The sequence below is a fragment of the Pantherophis guttatus genome, chromosome 5 (assembly GCF_059756535.1).
Source record: "Pantherophis guttatus breed Tessera chromosome 5, ASM5975653v1, whole genome shotgun sequence".
NCBI classification, from domain to species: Eukaryota; Metazoa; Chordata; class Lepidosauria; order Squamata; family Colubridae; genus Pantherophis; species Pantherophis guttatus.
In genome coordinates this window covers 86,824,372-86,843,319 of record NC_142067.1, presented here as the reverse complement: position 1 = coordinate 86,843,319, position 18,948 = coordinate 86,824,372, and the positions used below count along the sequence as shown (strand labels likewise).

General features: G+C 35.3%; 1 protein-coding gene across 3 annotated transcripts in view; it reads left to right on the top strand.

Moving 5' to 3' along the window:
* The window catches only part of WWC3 (WWC family member 3), a 100,843-nt gene that overhangs the window by 66,203 nt on the left and 15,692 nt on the right, over positions 1-18,948 (top strand). For 2 of the 3 annotated variants that reach the window (XM_034435614.3, XM_034435631.3), the window contains 6 exons: positions 1,556-1,705; positions 4,209-4,282; positions 7,767-8,009; positions 10,363-10,452; positions 12,653-13,215; positions 17,960-18,080. In XM_034435614.3, the coding sequence (XP_034291505.2) occupies positions 1,556-1,705; positions 4,209-4,282; positions 7,767-8,009; positions 10,363-10,452; positions 12,653-13,215; positions 17,960-18,080 (1,241 nt within the window). The remainder of the gene's footprint in view (positions 1-1,555; positions 1,706-4,208; positions 4,283-7,766; positions 8,010-10,362; positions 10,453-12,652; positions 13,216-17,959; positions 18,081-18,948) is intronic. The other variant, XM_034435621.3, reaches the window with a different exon arrangement.

The window sequence follows — 18,948 nt, the reverse complement described above, 5'->3', positions numbered from 1 at the left end:
CATCACCAGACTGAGTCTTTATGGCATACCTTGGATGTTAGGCGTGCCCTTCGACGTTATATCAAATGTACTTTTCGCCAGACTGAGTCCTTGCTAGTGTCCTTTACTCCTTCCTCCATGGGAAAGAAGGTATTGTCTGCTACAATTGCCAGATGGATTAAGGCTTGCATCTCAATCGCTTATGACATTCGAGCATGCCCTCGCCCTGCTAAAATCTTTGCTCATTCAACACGCAGTGCGGCTGCATCGGCGGCTTGGTTGACGAATGCATCTGTGATGGACATATGTCGAGCTGCCTCGTGGGCTTCTGACACTTCCTTTATACCTCATTACAAAATTGATCTGTATGCCTCATCGGATGCATCGTTTGGCCGTCAAGTCCTACAACAAGTGGCCACGTCCCAATATGAGGATACCAGTCAGCCGCCCGCCCTGGGCATTTGATCTTGGGTACATCCTGTCCATGGATTGGAGGAGCAGTGCAATGGAAAATGGACGTTGCTTGGCTGAACGTCCATTTTCGGGGCGCTGCGACTCCAATCCATACCCACCCATTCGGCTTCCTGTTTGTTACTTACCTTTTCTTGTTCCTGTGTGTTAGATTTCATAGTTGGCCATGTTTTCTGCGCCTTCGTGAGGAAAGACTGAAGCTGATTGGTCAGTGTGGGCGTGGCCTGTCTTTGGGAAGTGATCAGCACTCAGTTCTGCCCAGCAACTAGGAGATACTACCCGTCCATGGATTGGAGTTGCAGCGCCCCGAAAATGGACGTTCAGCCAAGCAACGTCCGATTCGCGTAACAACTGTGGCAAAAAGTTCATAAAATGAAGCAAAACTTACTTAACAACTGCCTTGCTTAGCAACAGAAATTTAGAGCTCAATTATGATCGTAAGTCGAACTACCTATACTGTTGCATTCTGTGCAGTGTGGAAGTTCATTTGTTCATTTTTTAATTGTATATATTCTAATTTTTAATTTTCATTAAAGTGACTGGTGTTCTAGACAGATTGCTAACAGATTTTAAAATGCAGTTAAAAATAATTTTAAAAAATTCCCATAAGGGAATAGAATCCATCCAAATCAATATGAATTCAGTTTATAAACCAAATATTTTAGTGAATTGAAAATTCAAAAAAAGAAAGAGTTTTTTTTTTAAAAGATACTTTTTGCTTTTACAACAGATGAATGCTACAGAATTACTTAAGAGATCTGTAGAACACAGCTGCCTACCATCTGTCTATCCCTGTTGGATGGTAGTTGCCTCAAATTAAGAAATAAAAGCAATCTTTATAGAGAGTTTAGCATATTATTTTTACTGGTGAGTTTCAGTTCTGTCAATGGCTATTCTTATGTTTATAGTCTTGGAAGCTATTTTAAAATGTGTGTATTCTATTTAAAATTTCTTTAAAGATTTCTTTGTAAAGATTGTGTTCTCTATTGTTTCCATAATTAAGGAAAGTTTCGTGAAAGTTATTTTGCTATTTTTAAAAAAACTATTAAACCATGAGAAAGTTCTTTCATATAATTCTGTTCTTAATGTTCCTTTTTTTTTCAAGAGTCTGGCCAAGCTGACAGATGGATTCAGAAATAGTTGTTGTATTACAGAATCTTTTCATGATCTTCAGCACAGTTCTGGTTCATTCAATGATACCAATCTATCTCAAATATATTGTGATGCTTGTTCTCAAACTGACATCATTGGCGAGGTATACTATATAAATTTAATATACTACATTGTGTTTTCAGAGAAAAAGTTGTCATTACTATTAAAAAATTGGCTACTGTTCTATTACATTAAAATATGATTTAATCAAATCAAAACTGTGTTTCATATGTGCTGGTGCAAATAAGAAAAATATGTTGTATACACTTGAAGGAAAAGGTAATTTAGAAATCTTAGGGATCCCATTCATGCCCATCTTACTCTGTCAATGTTTATCTATTTCAACCATGCTGAATTACTTTTAAAAAAAAAAATCTATAAAATAAGATTATAGAGCAGACAGATTTATCAAATACACATTTTTAAATACAATAGTTAAATGATCAATAATTTTTTTGAAGTATAAGTGATAAGGTTAATAGTGGATACATACACACACACACACGTGTTTTTCTACTATCTGTCCAGCATTAATTAATTTTAATGCTAACCCTTAAATAATTTTTATATATTTATATTTTATAATATATTTATATTTTATATAAATAATTTGTAGGTACACAATTTGTTAAATCTGTAATATTTGTCCAATATAAAATATTGCATAGGCACAAAGGCATTAACTAAGAAGGAAGTAAAAAATTAAAATGAAATACCTAGTTGTTCAGGTTTCCTTAATAGTAGTGTTAAGGAAGTCAAACAACTTCCACATCTTGAGATACAAAACCACAGAAGTGAGGAAGAAATTCTTTCTTGCAGAATTTTGTCCTTAAAGGGCATGCATACAACAACCGTTCCCTGAATATTTTCTTATGTTGAAATCATTGAGAAAGTTCTTTCCTTCAGATTTGAAAATAGATTGGATATTAATTCCACTGTCTCAACAACATTTAGTCCTTGTTGCTGGTGCTGGAGTTCTGAGAGCGAAGCTAGTTCTGAAGATTTCAGGGAGCTGACAGGGATTCTGTAATGGAATTACGCTTCCTAGGTTGGATCTCTGAACTTCTAGTACTTTTGGTGGCCTTTAAATCTACCACAGAGACAATAGGTCATGGATAAATCTTTCAGGGAATTGAAATTGAATGATTGCTTAATCTGCCAAAGAGGTTTGAATTTGCCTTAATTATTGAATACCCATGGGGAGGATGAATTTCTCTAAAAATAGAGAGATCCCTTTGGTATGGTAGTAGTAACTATCCTGAAGTTACAATTTGTATTGAGAAAGTGAGTATAACTGTGACAGTTGACTAAGGCAACGTTTGTACTAGAACTTCAGAGTTCTATAGTATAGAGTAGAGTAGAGTAGAGTAGAGTAGAGTAGAGTAGAGTATAGTTCTAAACAGTACAGGTATCAATGTGTAGTGGTGGTAGTGGTGATGATGATGATGATGATATTATCCATTCAGTTGTGTCTGACTCTTGGTGATGCCACGGGCCAAGTCTCTCAACATCTTCCAATCTTGATAGGATGGCATAAACAAAAGACATAACAACTATGATTGCATGATCAAAGCTGCTGTTTTAGCAGCACATATACAACATAGATGGGCAGGGCTTCAGTTGCACACGCACAGCCTCTATCTTGTCTTTTTGGAACTTGTCCTATGCAGACGTTCCTATGTACTAATCAGGAGTTGTTCTTTTACAGTGTTTTAAAGTGATAACCTATTATGAATCATAAAAGGCCATTGAGCTAATCCCCTCCCCCCAAGTGCAGAAATTCAAATAATAACATCCAAATCATGTAGATATTCGGCTACCATTTTAATAGATTGAATGAAGGGAACCTTCTTTGGGTACTTAAACTTTTTTTGGGGTAATTAGTTCCATTGTCAAACTGCTTGTACTGTTAGGAATTTTTTTTTACCTCTAACATTCCGTTATATTTCTGTAATTTACAGTCTTTATTCTCTGATTTCTCAGAAATGAAAGAGAACAGGTTTGACCTTTTCTGTGGCATATTTTCATTTCTGAGGAGTGCTATCAGTCATCTTTTCTTGAGGCTAAACGTACCCAGTTATTTCAATGTCTCTTTATAAGATTTACTTTCCATGATCATTCTCATTGTTCTTATCAGACACAATTTATCTGAATCCTTTTTAAAGGATTAGAAATAAACACAGTACTCAAAATGGGATTGTTCCCATGATTTGGACATTATATTTTTGTGGGTACAATGTAAAATTGCTTTGGTTTTTTTTTTTTTTACTGCTATATTACTTCATATTCATCTGTTATTCATATTTGAATTCCTTTTCTTATTAGGTTCTCCTGTTCTGAGATCTTGTTAAGCATTGTTCTCATTATCATTGATCTTTTGGGGAAAATTCAGGCTAAATGTATGTGCTCAAGTTTAGTGTCTTTCAAAATCAAGAATTCCAGCATCAAACCCAGACCCTTTCTTACAATGTATCTGCTAACTACCTCAACTAAATCTTTCCTGCTGATTAATATAAAGTAGTAATAGATAATTTTTTGTTTCTTTCTCCATAATTTATTTCTATTAAGTATTGTTAAATTTCTTTTTTTCCTTTTCTTCACAAAAGGTTGGATTGGAAGATACAACAAGATATCTAGACAAAATGAAACTGATTTGGCAGTATGAAGAGACCAAAAAAAGGTGAATATGTTAAGTTGCTATTTTTAACATTGAAAATAATCTATTAGTAGCTATCGCCTTGGTTGGGATTTTGCATATGAGTGACTAGATATTTAGCATAGTTTAATAATCTGAAGAACCACTAAATAACTATCCAATATATCCAATATATTGCAGCAGTGCACATTTAAATTAGGCAAAAAACAAATACATAAAAGAAATTACATTCTAATACCTTGGCTTACCAAAACTTTTATAAAGAAATCATACATACATACATACATACATACATACATACATACATACATACATACATATAAAAGTGATATGGATTGCATTATATTTCGGCTATAACTTTTGAGGTAACAGATCTCTATAGATCCATGATGGAGAACCTATGGCACGTGTGCCACAGGTGGCATGCGGAGTCATATCTGCGGGCATGCAAGCCGTTGCCCTAGCTCAGCTCCAGTGTGCATGCGAGCCAGCTGATTTTTGGTTGGCCCCGTCCACGCCACCCCTCCCCTCCCAGGAGTCCCCATGCAGCCAGTTTTGGATGCCAGGTAAGTAAAGAGCTTCCGCGGAGGCTCTGGGAGGCTGTTTCTGGCCTCCGGGGGGCATGGGGGGCCATTTTCATCCTCCCCAGGCTCCAGGAAAGCCTCTGGAACTTGGGGAGGACAAAAAACGGGCCTGCTGGAAGTCTGGAAAGGGGCCGTTTCCGGCCTCCGGAGGCTTCAGGTAGGCCTGCTAGGCCCAAAATGGGACATGGGGGTCACGAACACATATGTGGGGTGAAGTGGGGCATTGAATTATGGGTGTGGGCATGCATGCGCGTGACACCCCCTCCCGCACTCCCCCCTCCGCTTTTGGCACGCAACGGCAAAAAGGTTAGCCATCACTGCTATAGATCTTGATAGATGAAATAAAAATGAGCTAATCAAGTTGTAATGAGGGAGGGTGAAAATCACATATTACAAACCCAAAAATATATGTGCTTGTAGTGAATCCTGGACATGGATAGACATGGAATAGGCACCAGTTATATTTTGTGGAGGGGATGGATGGCTCATTGGTTAAAGACGCTGAGCTTATCAGCTGGAAATCTGACAGCCCGGGTTCGAGACCCAAGCACCATACAATGGGGTGAGATCCTGTTCCTGCCCCAGCTACTGCCCACCTAGTAGTTCAAAAGTAGGCAAATGAGAGTAGATTAATATCTACCACTTTGGTGGGAAGGTAACAGTGTTCCGTGTGCTTTGGCATATAACCATACTGGCGACATGACCACAGAAAATGTGTTTGGACAACGTTGGCCCAAGAAACGGAGATGAGCACCACATCTAAAGTTGGACACTACTAGACAAGGAAACCTTTATCTTTACCTATATTTTGTTAGAAAACTACTCAGTTTGCCTGGTGGACAAGATAGGGTATTCCAATGCATCTATTAGACATAATGTTTTCATACCTCTAACCAGTGGTGGGTTGCCCCCGTTTCGGACCGGTTCATAAGAACCGGTAGTAAAACCGGCGGGAGGCCCCGCCCACTGCCCCGAATGTCATCATCAGTGATCTGCGCATATACAGAAGCTTCTGTGCATGTGCAGAAGCAAGGCGCATGAGCAAAGCAAGCATGCACGCACGATCCCATTGCGAACTGGTAGTAAAGGTAAGTAGAACCTACCCCTGCCTCTAACCTATGGTAGATGTTGCTACATTCAGTTCATTCCGTTATAAATATATTGGTAACTTCATACCCATTGAATATTTATACAGATAGTTTACATCACCCATTCCAGAAGCATGTATCTAAGAAAATAATATAAAAATTACTTACAATTCCAGTTAACATTGAAGTGTCAGGTTGACAGAAAAATACATTCTCTGTTAAGTTTTCAAAGTCCTTAAGCTAGAAAAATGCAAAAAGAATAAAACAGGACTCATTTGAATATAAGTATGAAAAAGTAAACCAAGATTTATACAAAATTACTAGTAGTAAATGTTTGTTTGTTTTGTAAGCCTGGTGGTGTTTTTCTGTTATAAGACAATTATATATATAGTGTATGTGTGTGTGTATACTGTTTAGGAAAAAATATTATTCCTAATTGTAATTCTATATTTGTCTCTTTCATCTGTTCACAAATTTTATTCTTACATATGTGTTACATGGTTTTTAAACTTTAAATCAAAGAGCTAAGACACATTTGTTTCTCCTAGGTTATGTCAGTGGTCACATTCTTTATTTATCATGCGTTCCTTTCTGTTAGCTTATTGGCATTCTGTACAGCTTTTGTCTCCATAAAGCATTTCTGTGTTCAGCCTAACTTTGCTCATGAAACCCTATTAAAATTATACAGTGTGGGTGTGGAATGTGCTGTATTTGGTCTAAAACTGAAGTTGACAAAATTAAAGTGTTACAATATATTTAAAATATTTTAATCAGGCTCCTCATATAGCTAAAGTGGCAAGAGAACCAAGTACATATGTTACCATTTCAGTTGGCGGATTCTTACATAAAATATATTTTTATCTGTGAGTACTTTTCACTGGAGAACCTACTTAATATGGTAGTCTCAAAATATAAGGATGCTTTGTTATCCATTTCAGAATGTAAATGGATTCTAAAAATTGTGTCTCATCCTAGTTAAAAGAGGAAAATAAAATGTGAGAGCTCTCTTTTTTGTTGGTCATAATGATGCCAATCGTAAAATATCTAAGACACAAAAAGCCCCACATATTAAAAAGCTTTTGATTTGAAACTGGATAAATACTACAAATAACTGTTGTGTTATTATTGCTTCCTTGACAGAAACTTAAACAAAGACAGATATATTAATATATAAAAAACTCATAGTGTTTATCTGTCCATATTCATTCTTAGCCTTTCAACATTTTAATATTGTCCTCTCTCCCTCTCAAATTGTCTCGATAAATGTGCTGCTATTTACAATTTTAAAAACATTTCTAGCTTAATCTTAATCTAGTTGGCCATTTGTGATACAGAATTTTCTTTTTAAATGGTAGAAGAATTGGCAGTGTGTAATGTTTAGCAAAAAACATTGTGCAGCAGATTTATTTCCCATAGCATGCTTGCACATTATTACCATCATGTTCAGAAACTCTCCTTCCCATTTTTCCTGCTACTGCCTTGGTCCACCCATAACATCAAAATTTTAAATTCCACTTTAAGTTTGTACCCTGGCAAACTCTTTGGAGTTAAAAAAAATAAACAAACCAGAAATGGAAATTGAGAATAAGGATTCCAGAGATAGTGATATTGATATGTTTAAGAAGACATCAAGTTCTGATGATAGCTCTATACCTTTTATGCAATTCAAATTTATTGTGGATTTTATAACTGTTTGTTATGTTATATACAGATATTATTTTCATCTCAAGGTACTTCAACTAACTACTTCCATATCAAAAATGTATCTATGTAGAAATTTGGAGGGGGGATGTTTCTCATTTATATATTAACTTTTCATATTCCTTTGTAATTAAGAGTTTTCAGAATCCAGCAACAGTTGGCTTTACAAGACCAGGAATCTTGGCCAGGAATGGCAGAGGCTGATATTGATCATCTTCAGCTTATTAAAGAAAAAGAAGCTCTTTTACAAGAACTGCAGCTTATAAGTCAACAGCAGCGTTCACCAGAAGATCTGAAACACATAGAGGAGGAAAAAAGGCGATTGGAGGAGGATATCCAGCAGGCTCAAGCTACTTCTTCTCATGGTGCTGCTGAAAGGTTGAGAATGTATTGCTTTTATAACATTCTTGTCAATAGTTGCTTAATGAAGGCAATAATAACATTTAGTAGACATCAACCATACAGAAGTTTATGGACTTCTTCTAATTGGGTTGCAGGCCTGGGTATGAGTTATTGGTTGCACTTGTGGATGACCTTTGGAGAGAGTGGGAGGTAGTAATACATCCATCTTTGTTCTACTTGATCTCTCAGTGGTCTTAAGTACCATGGTATCCTTTTGAAGCTGCTCCAGGAATTAGCAGTTGGGAGTACATTGTTATGCTGATTCTCTTTCTTCCAAAACCAGAATAATTTCCACTCTGTATTAATTGGGGAAGGGGGGTGGAGATCTTGCCCTATGACTTCTGTTACATGGAATGCTTCAGTAATGACTTTTTCCACATTCTTGTTTAACTTGTATATGAAACCACTGGCTGAAGTCATTCAGTAACATAGGATAAAATAGTATCAATATGCTGATGATACTCAATCACAGATGTCCAAATAGACTGTGGAGACTCTGTCTCAGTGCATGGAGACAGTGGAATCTTGATACAAAATAACCGGTTTAATATCAACCCTAGCAAGACCAAGTGGGTTTGGGTTTTAAGGCTTCTTGGAACTAGTGATTTTCCATCCTTAGTTTGGATGGGGTTATGCTATTTCCAGAGTGGCACAACAGCAGGTGTCAGCTGTGGCCTAGGGGCCTTTGCACAACTTTGTATTGTGTACTAATTGTTCTACTAAAGAAAAAAATATATCAAGAATTTATACCTTTGTCACCGTAAATACCCCAGAAAATAAAAATGGAAAAATAATCCCCTCATTTTCTTGATGTCATCATTTTATTGTCCTGCTTGCCAAAACCTATAGTAAAGAGGTCTTTGGTGCAATCCTTGCTCTACTCTCTTATATTTTCTTGTGATGTAGTATACTTCAGTTGTAGTACATAATAATCATTCTTTAGTCTAAATGTATTTCACTCAGTGCAGTCCATTGGCAATGCAGTATTAACACCTGGGCAATTCCAATCATTAGATACACAGCTGAATTAGAAGTCTTGGATAGGAAGACTAGAGAAATAATGAGAGTGAATCATGTCCTTCACCCATATAGCAATGTTGACAGACTCTATTTGGCAAAGATCATAAGTGGGCATTGAATTTTGCAATTACACCAGATACTTAAAGAAAAAGAAGAAAGGCATTGGAAAAATGTCTAAAGATCAGCGAAGACATTGCACTGAAGCTAGTATACTATGAAGGCTTTCTGAGTACTGGAGAGACTGAACTGGCTTACGAGAAAGACCAAATGAAGAATAGACACGGCAATGAAGGTTAAAGAAAGAGTCAGAGGAGCTAATTCTGGTTGCACAAGACCATTCTTTAACAACAAACACATACAAAGCCAGAATCAAAAAGATAGGAAATGCCATCTCTGCAAAAAAGGTGAAGATACAGTGGACCACCTAGTGTTAACTGTTGCAAGAAGAATGCACAAGACTGATTACAAACAATAGCATGACAAAGTAGCAACAGTGGCACATTGGAATATCTGTGAGAAATAACACTTCCCTGCAGGTAAGAACTAGTGGGATCACAAAAGAGAGTAAGTAATAAAGAATGTACAAGCTAAAGTGCTCTGCTACTTCAAGTTTCAAACAGACAAGCATCTGCCACACAACTACTAGGTTTAACAATTGTAAATAAAAAGACAAAAAATCTGGATAATGGACATTGCAGTACCTGGAAACACCAGAATAGAAGAGAAAGAACTGGAGAAAATCACAAAATACAAATACTTGCGATTAGAAGTAGAATGATTGTTGGAAAAGAAAGCAAAGACAGTACAATAATACTAGGTAATCCCAAAACATCTGGAGAACCACTTGAGCACCGCCAGCATTGAGAAAATTACCATCAGTCAGTTGCAAAAGGCACCTTTATAAACAGCTTACATTCTGCAACAATGATTTTAACACCATCAAACAACATCTGACTATTCCAGGTCCTTGGGAAAGGCTTGATAATGTGGATAAAAATGTCAAATCCAGTCTAAACATTTGGCTGACTGTGTGACCAGCTATAATAATTATGGTGATGGTGGTGGTGATGATGATGATGATGATGATGATGATGATGATGATGATGATAATAATAATAATAATAATAATAATAATAATAATAATAATAATAATAATAATAATAATACATGTCTACACACAGAGTATGTAAACATTCAAAATTAGGATACCATCTACAAAAGCCTAAATCAATTCTCTGCTATATAGTTTTCTAAATAAGAGATATATTATATAAAAATTATAGTAAGGAAAAAAATTGCTTTATTTTAGGATACTCTTACAAGAGAAGAAGAATTGTTTGCTTATGCAATTGGAAGAAGCAACTCGTTTAAGTTCCTATTTATGCTCACAATTGAAAAGGTTAGTATATTAGAGAAATTGACTGGCATGTTAGAAGGAAATAATAAGAATCGACCAATATAATTAATTTCTAATTAGTTGATTTAATAACTAAATGTTGCTTTTTGTTATATTGGTTCCTTTTTGTCTCCCAATTTACTGCTTTAACCTATTTAATAGCTTGTTCCTTCCAGTTATTTCATGTCTGCCTTTTTGCTAACTTCATTTATTATTTGATAATTATTTTGAATGTATCTAGACTTTAAATTGTGCAAATTTACCTAGTGTGCTAGCATAAGGAAATACCTTACCTCCCCTCCCTAAATTGTAGAAGCAGCTGTGATCTTTAGATTCTGGGAACAGTTTTCAATACAGCCTTGTGAGCTTTCCATGGATATAGCTCTTTCAGCATTTCAGGGAAGTATGCCTAGTAGCATTTCAGGGAAGATCCTTGCAGATCATAATTTCTCAACACTTGCCTAGCTTTCTCTTTTTTAAAATATCTATTTATGTTATTTAAACTTCATTCATTTATTCATTTTTGGGTTTTTAATGTTTTTTCCAGGCCAGGGTTTATTGCCTCAGAGCCATAATTTCAGAAACATATTGGCTGCTAAAGTGTGATACTTTCCAGATCGAAAGGGCTCTGCTCAAACTCTTTTACATAATTTACAAATTATATGTTCTGTCTTCTACTTTGATCATAATGAACACTTTCTCTTGTGTCAATAATTACTTATTTGCTATGAAAGAAATAGTCCTTCTCCTTAATATTGAGTTGTTTAATTGTGTTACTTTCTTACCTGTATACAAATTTACCACCTGATATTTGGAATCATTCCACAGGACCTATGGTGTTTGCTTAAGTAAAGATTTGATCCACATCTTGTACATTTATTATTTATTATGGTGTGTAAAGCATTAGAATATTGTTTCTCAGCCTTAACAACTTTAAAATGACTGGGCTTCAGCTCTCAGAATTGGGAATGCTGACTGGGGAATTCTTGCTGGAGAATTCTAGGAGTTGATGTCCACCTGTCTTAAAGTTGCCAAGGTTGAGAAACACTGTATTAGAAGGATTTTGTGACATGTGCTGGCATAAGCAAAGTATCTTTTCTTGAAGTTTGAAGCAGCCACTTCATTTGGATGGCTCAGTGCACTTCTTTCTCTGTGAGAGATACTATGCCTGTGCATACATTACTATGCCTATACATACATGCAAAAAATCCAAGAAGATCTTGTAGAAAGAATTATGCTATCCCTTTCAGAGAACATGAGTATTTTGGTGCTCATATGAATCAAAATGTTTTAGGTAGGACCATCTGGATATGTAGATTAGAAGATGCCAACTTTGCTCTACTTTTTTTGTGCAGTTTTTGCTTTAATCTCTTCATGATAGCACAGCCTCTTGCAACAATCATGTCAGATGGCTTTTCTCCAATATGTATGATGCATAGATAAAATGAAGAATAAGAACAGCCTTTTTGTACCTGCTTCCTTCAGTGGACATGTATGCTTTTGCTAGCCCCCCTTGTCCTTCATTACATGTTCTAAGGCACAATTGTCCAGGTTTTAAGTGAGTATAGCCCAAAGGGTAAAGATTTCAGCACATTGTGGGTTCCATAAATATCATCTTTGAAGACATAGAGGCATATATATGAAAGCATAGACAACCTTAGGTAAGCAAACAATTATTTTTAGGATACAATTAAGGATTTTTTAAGCAGTTCTTGCTATATGTATGTGTGACTTAGGAAAAGTATACTTTGCAATTTCATGCAGACATGTTCAGTACAGAATTGCAGACTTGTTCTGATTATAATTTGGAACTCTCCTGAAGGACAAAGATCAGATCACAAATTCAGTCACAGAGGAAAAATGGAAGACAGAGGAGCTACAGGAGATATAAATGTGTGAATTCAAGGCTGTCTAATATAGTGCATAAATCAACTCATTTTCTGTAGTGACTTGGTTTAGTTATTTATAAGAGTAACCAGCATTAGTCCTTCACTGTAATTAATTTTCCCTTCTCTGATTTTTTTCCTGCTGTTACTCATTTGATAATATAATGACAAAGGAAAATGATGGAGTTTTTATCTGCAAAGCCTGCATATAGGAGTATATCTTGATTATTGTTTCAGCTAATGAAGAGGAAAAAAACTCATATTTTGAATCTACATTTGTGAATGCATACTTACTACATATGTCTGTTATATTACAGTTTATCTGCCAGTTCTTTAACAATATCTTCTGGAAGCAGTCGAGGATCATTGGCATCCAGCCGTGGGTCACTGGCATCCAGCAGAGGCTCCCTGAGTTCAGTTAGTTTCACAGACATCTATGGTCTCCCTCAGTATGATAAATGTGATATTGCTGTTGAATATGGTCATCATATGCGATATGAACCAGTTTCAGTTGATTCTCATAATAAAGATGTACAGTATCATGAATCTATCGGATCCCCAGCTATCAGTAAACAACGAAGATCTTTAGATACTCCTCTGTCTTTGGCATCATTGTCATCAAGATCATCTCTTTCTTCACTATCACCTCCAAGTTCTCCCCTCGACACTCCCTTCCAACCCACTTCTCGGGATTCTCCATTAGTCCATAAGTCAGAAGGGTATGAAGAAGTAACATACACAGGTGCCTCAGAAGTACTTCGAGCTCAGGGCACTGTTTTGGGTGAAGACAAAGGACAAGAAATGGTGGCATTTAAGGCTACTGAATATTCCACAAGAAATGAAGCAGGGCTGCAAATTATCAATATTCCAAATTCTGGTGGTAAGTTAATTTTTACCATTTATATTTTGTTTTCAGATATCAACAAAACAATGAATTTAGGTTGAATGTCACAAGATACTTAGCTTATCTAAAAAAATACAGTTGTGCATGTTTTGCTTTGGTGGAAAAAGGCTGAATGAAATTGTGAACAGTTAGCATGCCTGTGTTTCAGTTGAGTCCTTCAGGAGTAGGGCGGTATATAAATTTAATTAATTAATTAATTAATTAATTAATTAATAAAATAAAATAAACATTAAATTATTAGAGTAAGTTTTAAGAGAAGGAAATAAAATGTTTTGCTGGCTTGCTACATATTTTAGTTTTTTCATTTGTGTTCATATTCTAAACTCTTTCCTATCTATTTCTGAAACAAAATGAAGGAAACTACTTCCTATTGAAATTATAGGGCAAGTTAATTGTAATTTGAAATGAATAAAACACTTGTGCTTTGAAACTCATTTGCAGTGTTCTAAGCCTAAAAAAGACATTTATTTGTTCATTCATTCAGGTTTTAACACACCAAAATCACTCAATTTACAGCATCACAATAATACAACAATGGGAGTGTAAAAACAATGTACAATTCAAATTGCAAAACCAAATAGAGAGAGTAATAGTAAAGATGCAAGAAACGAGGCACAGGAGATGTTAGTGAAATATTATTTGAAACGTTCCATTTTTAATCATTTCATAAAAATTACTGTGGACGGCCCATTTCATAGTGTCAGCACTGTTGTGGCGAAGCAACACATTCTAGCTTTGGTTACCTTGATCCTCAGAAATAAGGGGACAACATTTCTATACTCTTAACTTGCTGGGATAGAAGAAGCAATTTTCTCGATATTCAGGTTCCAAACTGTGAAGGGCATTATAGGTTAATATCAGCACTTTCAACTCTATTCAGAACGGAACTAGTAACTAGTTCAGGGCCTGTGATATTGGTATAATATGCTCCAGGCCAGGGTTGAAATCTACTTACCTTCCCAACGGGTTTGGAGGTGCACGCACCGGGAAGTAATGACGACCGTGTGTGTGTGTGTGTGTGTGGAACCTCATGCCACCATCGCTACCACTTCTCTGAACCACTGGCTGCCATCGCTACCAGTTCGGCCGAACCGGTCCGAACCAGGAGCATTTCACCCCTGCTCCAAACCAGTTAAAACATGGGCCACAACATTCTGAATTGAATTTCTAGATCGTTTTCAAAACTCCAACTCTAGTGGATGGAACAACATTGTATATTTATTTCAACTCCAATGAAAGGATTTACCATTTCAAGTAATGCAACTGTTCTCTTTGCTCTGATTGTGCTTTGTAAGTAGATTGCTTATTTTCATTTTTTTCCATTCTAGAAGGGAGTATAGTTTAAAGGAAAAGGCAGTAGTTTCCTTCCCCCCAACCACTTCTGCTATAAACTGCCCAATAATTTCCATAATATGCATTTTAGTGCAATTTTTACAATTTTTGCTACATTGTAATATAAAATTTAATTTTTCAATGTTATTAGCTTGCATTTTTTATTTTTTAAAAAAATAATTGCTATTTTACCTTGGGTGTAAGATCATTTTTTAAAAATTAAATATATAGATTTGTCTGCTTTATACCCATGTGATTGAATTGCTTAGGCATTTCCATTTCCCATTTTGCTAGTTTTAATATTTAAAGGTTAGGGAAATTAATGAACAGCACTGTTGTTGTTTTTTTAAATGTGCATAAGGTATAAATGGCTGCCATCTAGTGTTGGAGTACCATGAAATATGCTTTTTTTCTGAAATAATTCACTTGATCTGTTTTTGATTTACAGAGACATGAGTATCGAAACTTTAACTAACGCTACCTGTTTGTATTTCTCTGCTCAGTGTAAAAGGAAGGAATATTAGTACAAATTCATATTCCTTTTTATTTTTAACAATTTTGTCATATATTTTAAACGTGACAGAAATACAATTTTGGTTGCAAAATTGAATGTAAGATGCCAAAATCTGCACTCTTAGGTTAACAAAAATGGTTCCATTAAAACAATTGGTTCTTTTCCAGAAAATAAAGATGTTACTGTACATTTTGAATAAAGCAATAAAGTGTAGGTGCTTCATTTATTATTTGTAGAATATTTGTTTGAGATAAAAAAATAAAGATATATAAAGAACATATATATAAAGAATAAAGATTTTAAAATATTTCTTTTGTACTATAGACTGTTAGCTCTCATTAATGAAGTTTGGAAAGTACTGTTGATCTAGCCTTCAACATTTATTTTTTCCCTGAGTTGCAGAATTTCAGGGAATGCTTAATTTTGTGGGTTTCTTTTTTTAAATGAAAATGTCAGATTTGACAAACTGGTTCCACTTTTCACTTAAATTATTCCTTTATTTTGTTCCTCATGTGGCACAACAGAAAAAAATGCTGTAAGTGATTCTAGATTTACTCTTTTCTTTCTGCCTGTAAAGCTCATGTGTATTTGTAGAGTTTGGGTTTTGTTCTGCATGTTTAAAAACCAAAATATTTTTTATGATTTTATTTAAAAAATCTTAGGAGTAACTATTGGTTCCTAGCCCTATTGGGTTTATAGTAATAGCTAGTATTAGTCATTGTTGTATTTAAGGATCTAATAGCTAAGCACAAGAGCATCAGCTGAACAAAAATGTGGAATTCTAATTCCTTGCATTTCTACTTCACCATCTGATATTAGCTACATGTTCATTTATTTGATATTAACTATGCAATGTTTTCAAACTTCAGCTGCCATCCTCTATACGTCAGATCAGATGACTAGCATTTAGCTAGTCAACTAGCTAAATGCTAGTTGACTAGCTAAAGTTGAACTTGCGATCAACTAGCAGATGACTAGTTGATCGCAAGAAGCTAAAATGATTTAGGCTTGGTTCTTGGATACAAAACTCTCAGTTAAACCCCAAACTGTAAACTAGATTGGGAACTGTAAAGGCAAACTGAAAACCAAGCACAGAATAATTTTCAGTAATTTATCAATGTTGTCACATAGAGTAAAGATCATTTCAAAGAAGTCTTTATTACTTAATCTTTTAAAATGAAGTTTCTTTTAAGAGTCAATAAAATATTTAAAAGTGGGAAGACAGTTACTGCACAAAATGACAAACTCTTCAGTGAAAAACTGTTTCTGTCATTTGAGTAGGAAGCATGTCTTAATTTGCAACTGCATTGTTACAAAATTGAAACAAGGTAGCAATAGTATCTTCTTCAATACTTTAACCTAGACAAACATCAGAATATCACAATTATAGAATTTGAGTGTTAAGAGCATCCTTTTTTAAAAAACTGAAAATAAAGACACAAACATTTGGTATTGCATTCAAACAAAATAAATAAAATTGTATTACAAAATTATCTCAGATACTTAAACTTTCTTGCAATAAGATAAACAAAATCTTACATTTAAAAGACTAGAAATCTGAAATAATGATATATGTAATTTATAGCTATAAAGTAATTATATATAATTAAATTACAGAAATAAACTCTATATTAATATGTTCCTGGTAAAACTAGCTGGCTTTGCCAAGATAGGAAGCTGACAGGGTTCAGTTTGACTAGTAGAACTGTAGGCTAGTTAGGAAGTCAAAAACCTGAAGAATAAAATGACAACATATTTTCTTTATTTGTGTTGTGCAATATATCAAAAATTTGCTTACTGTTTGTTTTGTACTGATCTTAAAAATACTTTGCATTTTTATGGCATAATTATTTTCATGTAACTTTCAACAAAATAATTCACCATGGAAATATTTAAAATTATAATTGACATGATTATCTCATTAAAAAACAGGTATAGGTAAAGATAGCTTTAAGAAAACACTTGATATAATTATAATTGAATTGAAACAAATGCACATAATTACTTTCAAATTATATGAGAGCCATACTTTTGATGTTTGATTTCACTAGTTGGCCCCTCTTAATGTGCTGCACGTATATAATTCGCATTAGTAGCTTGCTTAACGGTCCTTGTGTCATTTGTTCTTGGTCATTGGCTGAATGATTATTGTGCTGTTTGCTCTGATTTCCATTCATTGCCAACCTGAATATAAATCTAAGACAAGACATGGGTTATTTTAGATTTGTTTCTCTAGTTAGTGAAGGGAGACGTCATAGGCCAATAACACAATTAGCATTAATCAATCTGTTAATCATAAAGAGAATCACAAAGGATTGGGAGTAAGTGTTGGATAGTTTATATAATCTGAATGCACCCAATTATCTTCTATATACCAGTGGACTATACTCATGTTAAATTGTTAATAGTTTATAAATACTTTATATTTTGCTTTAGCAACATGTATTATCTTTTTAATTTGGAGTGAATTGTATGGGTAGTCATGCAAGCATGTGCTCAAGACTCAGTTAAAAGTATTCAGATACAAATTTAAGATAGGCCAGTTTGTGTTAAGATTTCAATACACATAAGTCACATTTAATATATTTGTATTGGTAAACTGATGGACTTGGGTTTTTTGTTCACAGATGTAAAAATAGTTTGAGTCTTCCCTTAGACATGGAAATTGGCTGAGTTACTTGGGGTGGTCACTGTCACTGGTCACTGTCTCACAGCCCAACTCAGCTCACAATGTTGTTGATGAAGAGAAAATAGGAAGAGGGTGTATTATGTATTCTGCCTTTATTTATGCTTTACAAATTAAAAGGAGAGGATAAATCCAATAAATAAACAAACCTTCAGTGTAACTTATCTTTACTGTTTTCCATGTTGTAGCTGTGACCTTACGTGAAGATAGTACTAGAAGATTGGAAAGGAGATCCAGGCGAGTCTCAGCATGTCTGTCCAATTATTCACTGGCTAGTGACAGTGGCGTGTTTGAAGCTTTAAGCAAAAGGTCAGGTTGTACAAATATGTGTAAAACGGAATTATACTTAATTCCCCTTAAAAATTCCCCTCTAAAATACTTGATAAAGATATTTTTATCTTCTACTGGATAAGATTAATGGCAAATAAAATCTTTTAACAACGTTGTTTTTTTAAATTTAGTTCTTAATTTTTTTTTATTGTTTACTGAGCATTGTAACTACCGTATTTTCCGGCGTATAAGACGACTTTTTAACACATGAAAATCTTCTCAAAAGTCGGGGGTCGTCTTATACGCCGGGTGTCGTTCTCCTGTAACCAGGCAGACCAGCCCGAAAGGCTCTGACGAGCCTTAAATGGCTCTGGCGATCCCAGCTCTGACGATCCCAGCTGAGTTCCCTGCAACTCAGCTGGGATCGCCAGAAACCACGTAAAAGGGAAAAAGTTTTTTCCCTTTTACTCTGAGGATCCCAGCTCTGACGATCCCAGCTGAGTTCCCTGCAACTCAGTTGGGATCGCCAGAAACCACGTAAAAGGGAAAAAGTTTTTTCCCTTTTACTCTGAGGATCCCAGCTCTGACGATCCCAGCTGAGTTCCCTGCAACTCAGCTGGGATCGCCAGAAACCACGTAAAAGGGAAAAAGTTTTTTACCTTTTACTCTGAGGATCCCAGCTCTGACGATCCCAGCTGAGTTCCCTGCAACTCAGCTGGGATGGCCAGAGCCATGTAAAAGGGAAAAAGTTTTCCCCCTCCAGCTTGCTTACCTCAGCTGCTAATCGCAATGCTTGCCTTGCTTTGCTTGCTTGAATCTATTCAGGCAAGCAAGCAACTCCCTGCCTGCAATCAAGCAAGGAGTTAGTTGTGGACTTCAACTCCCAGAATTCCTCAGCCAGCAAAGC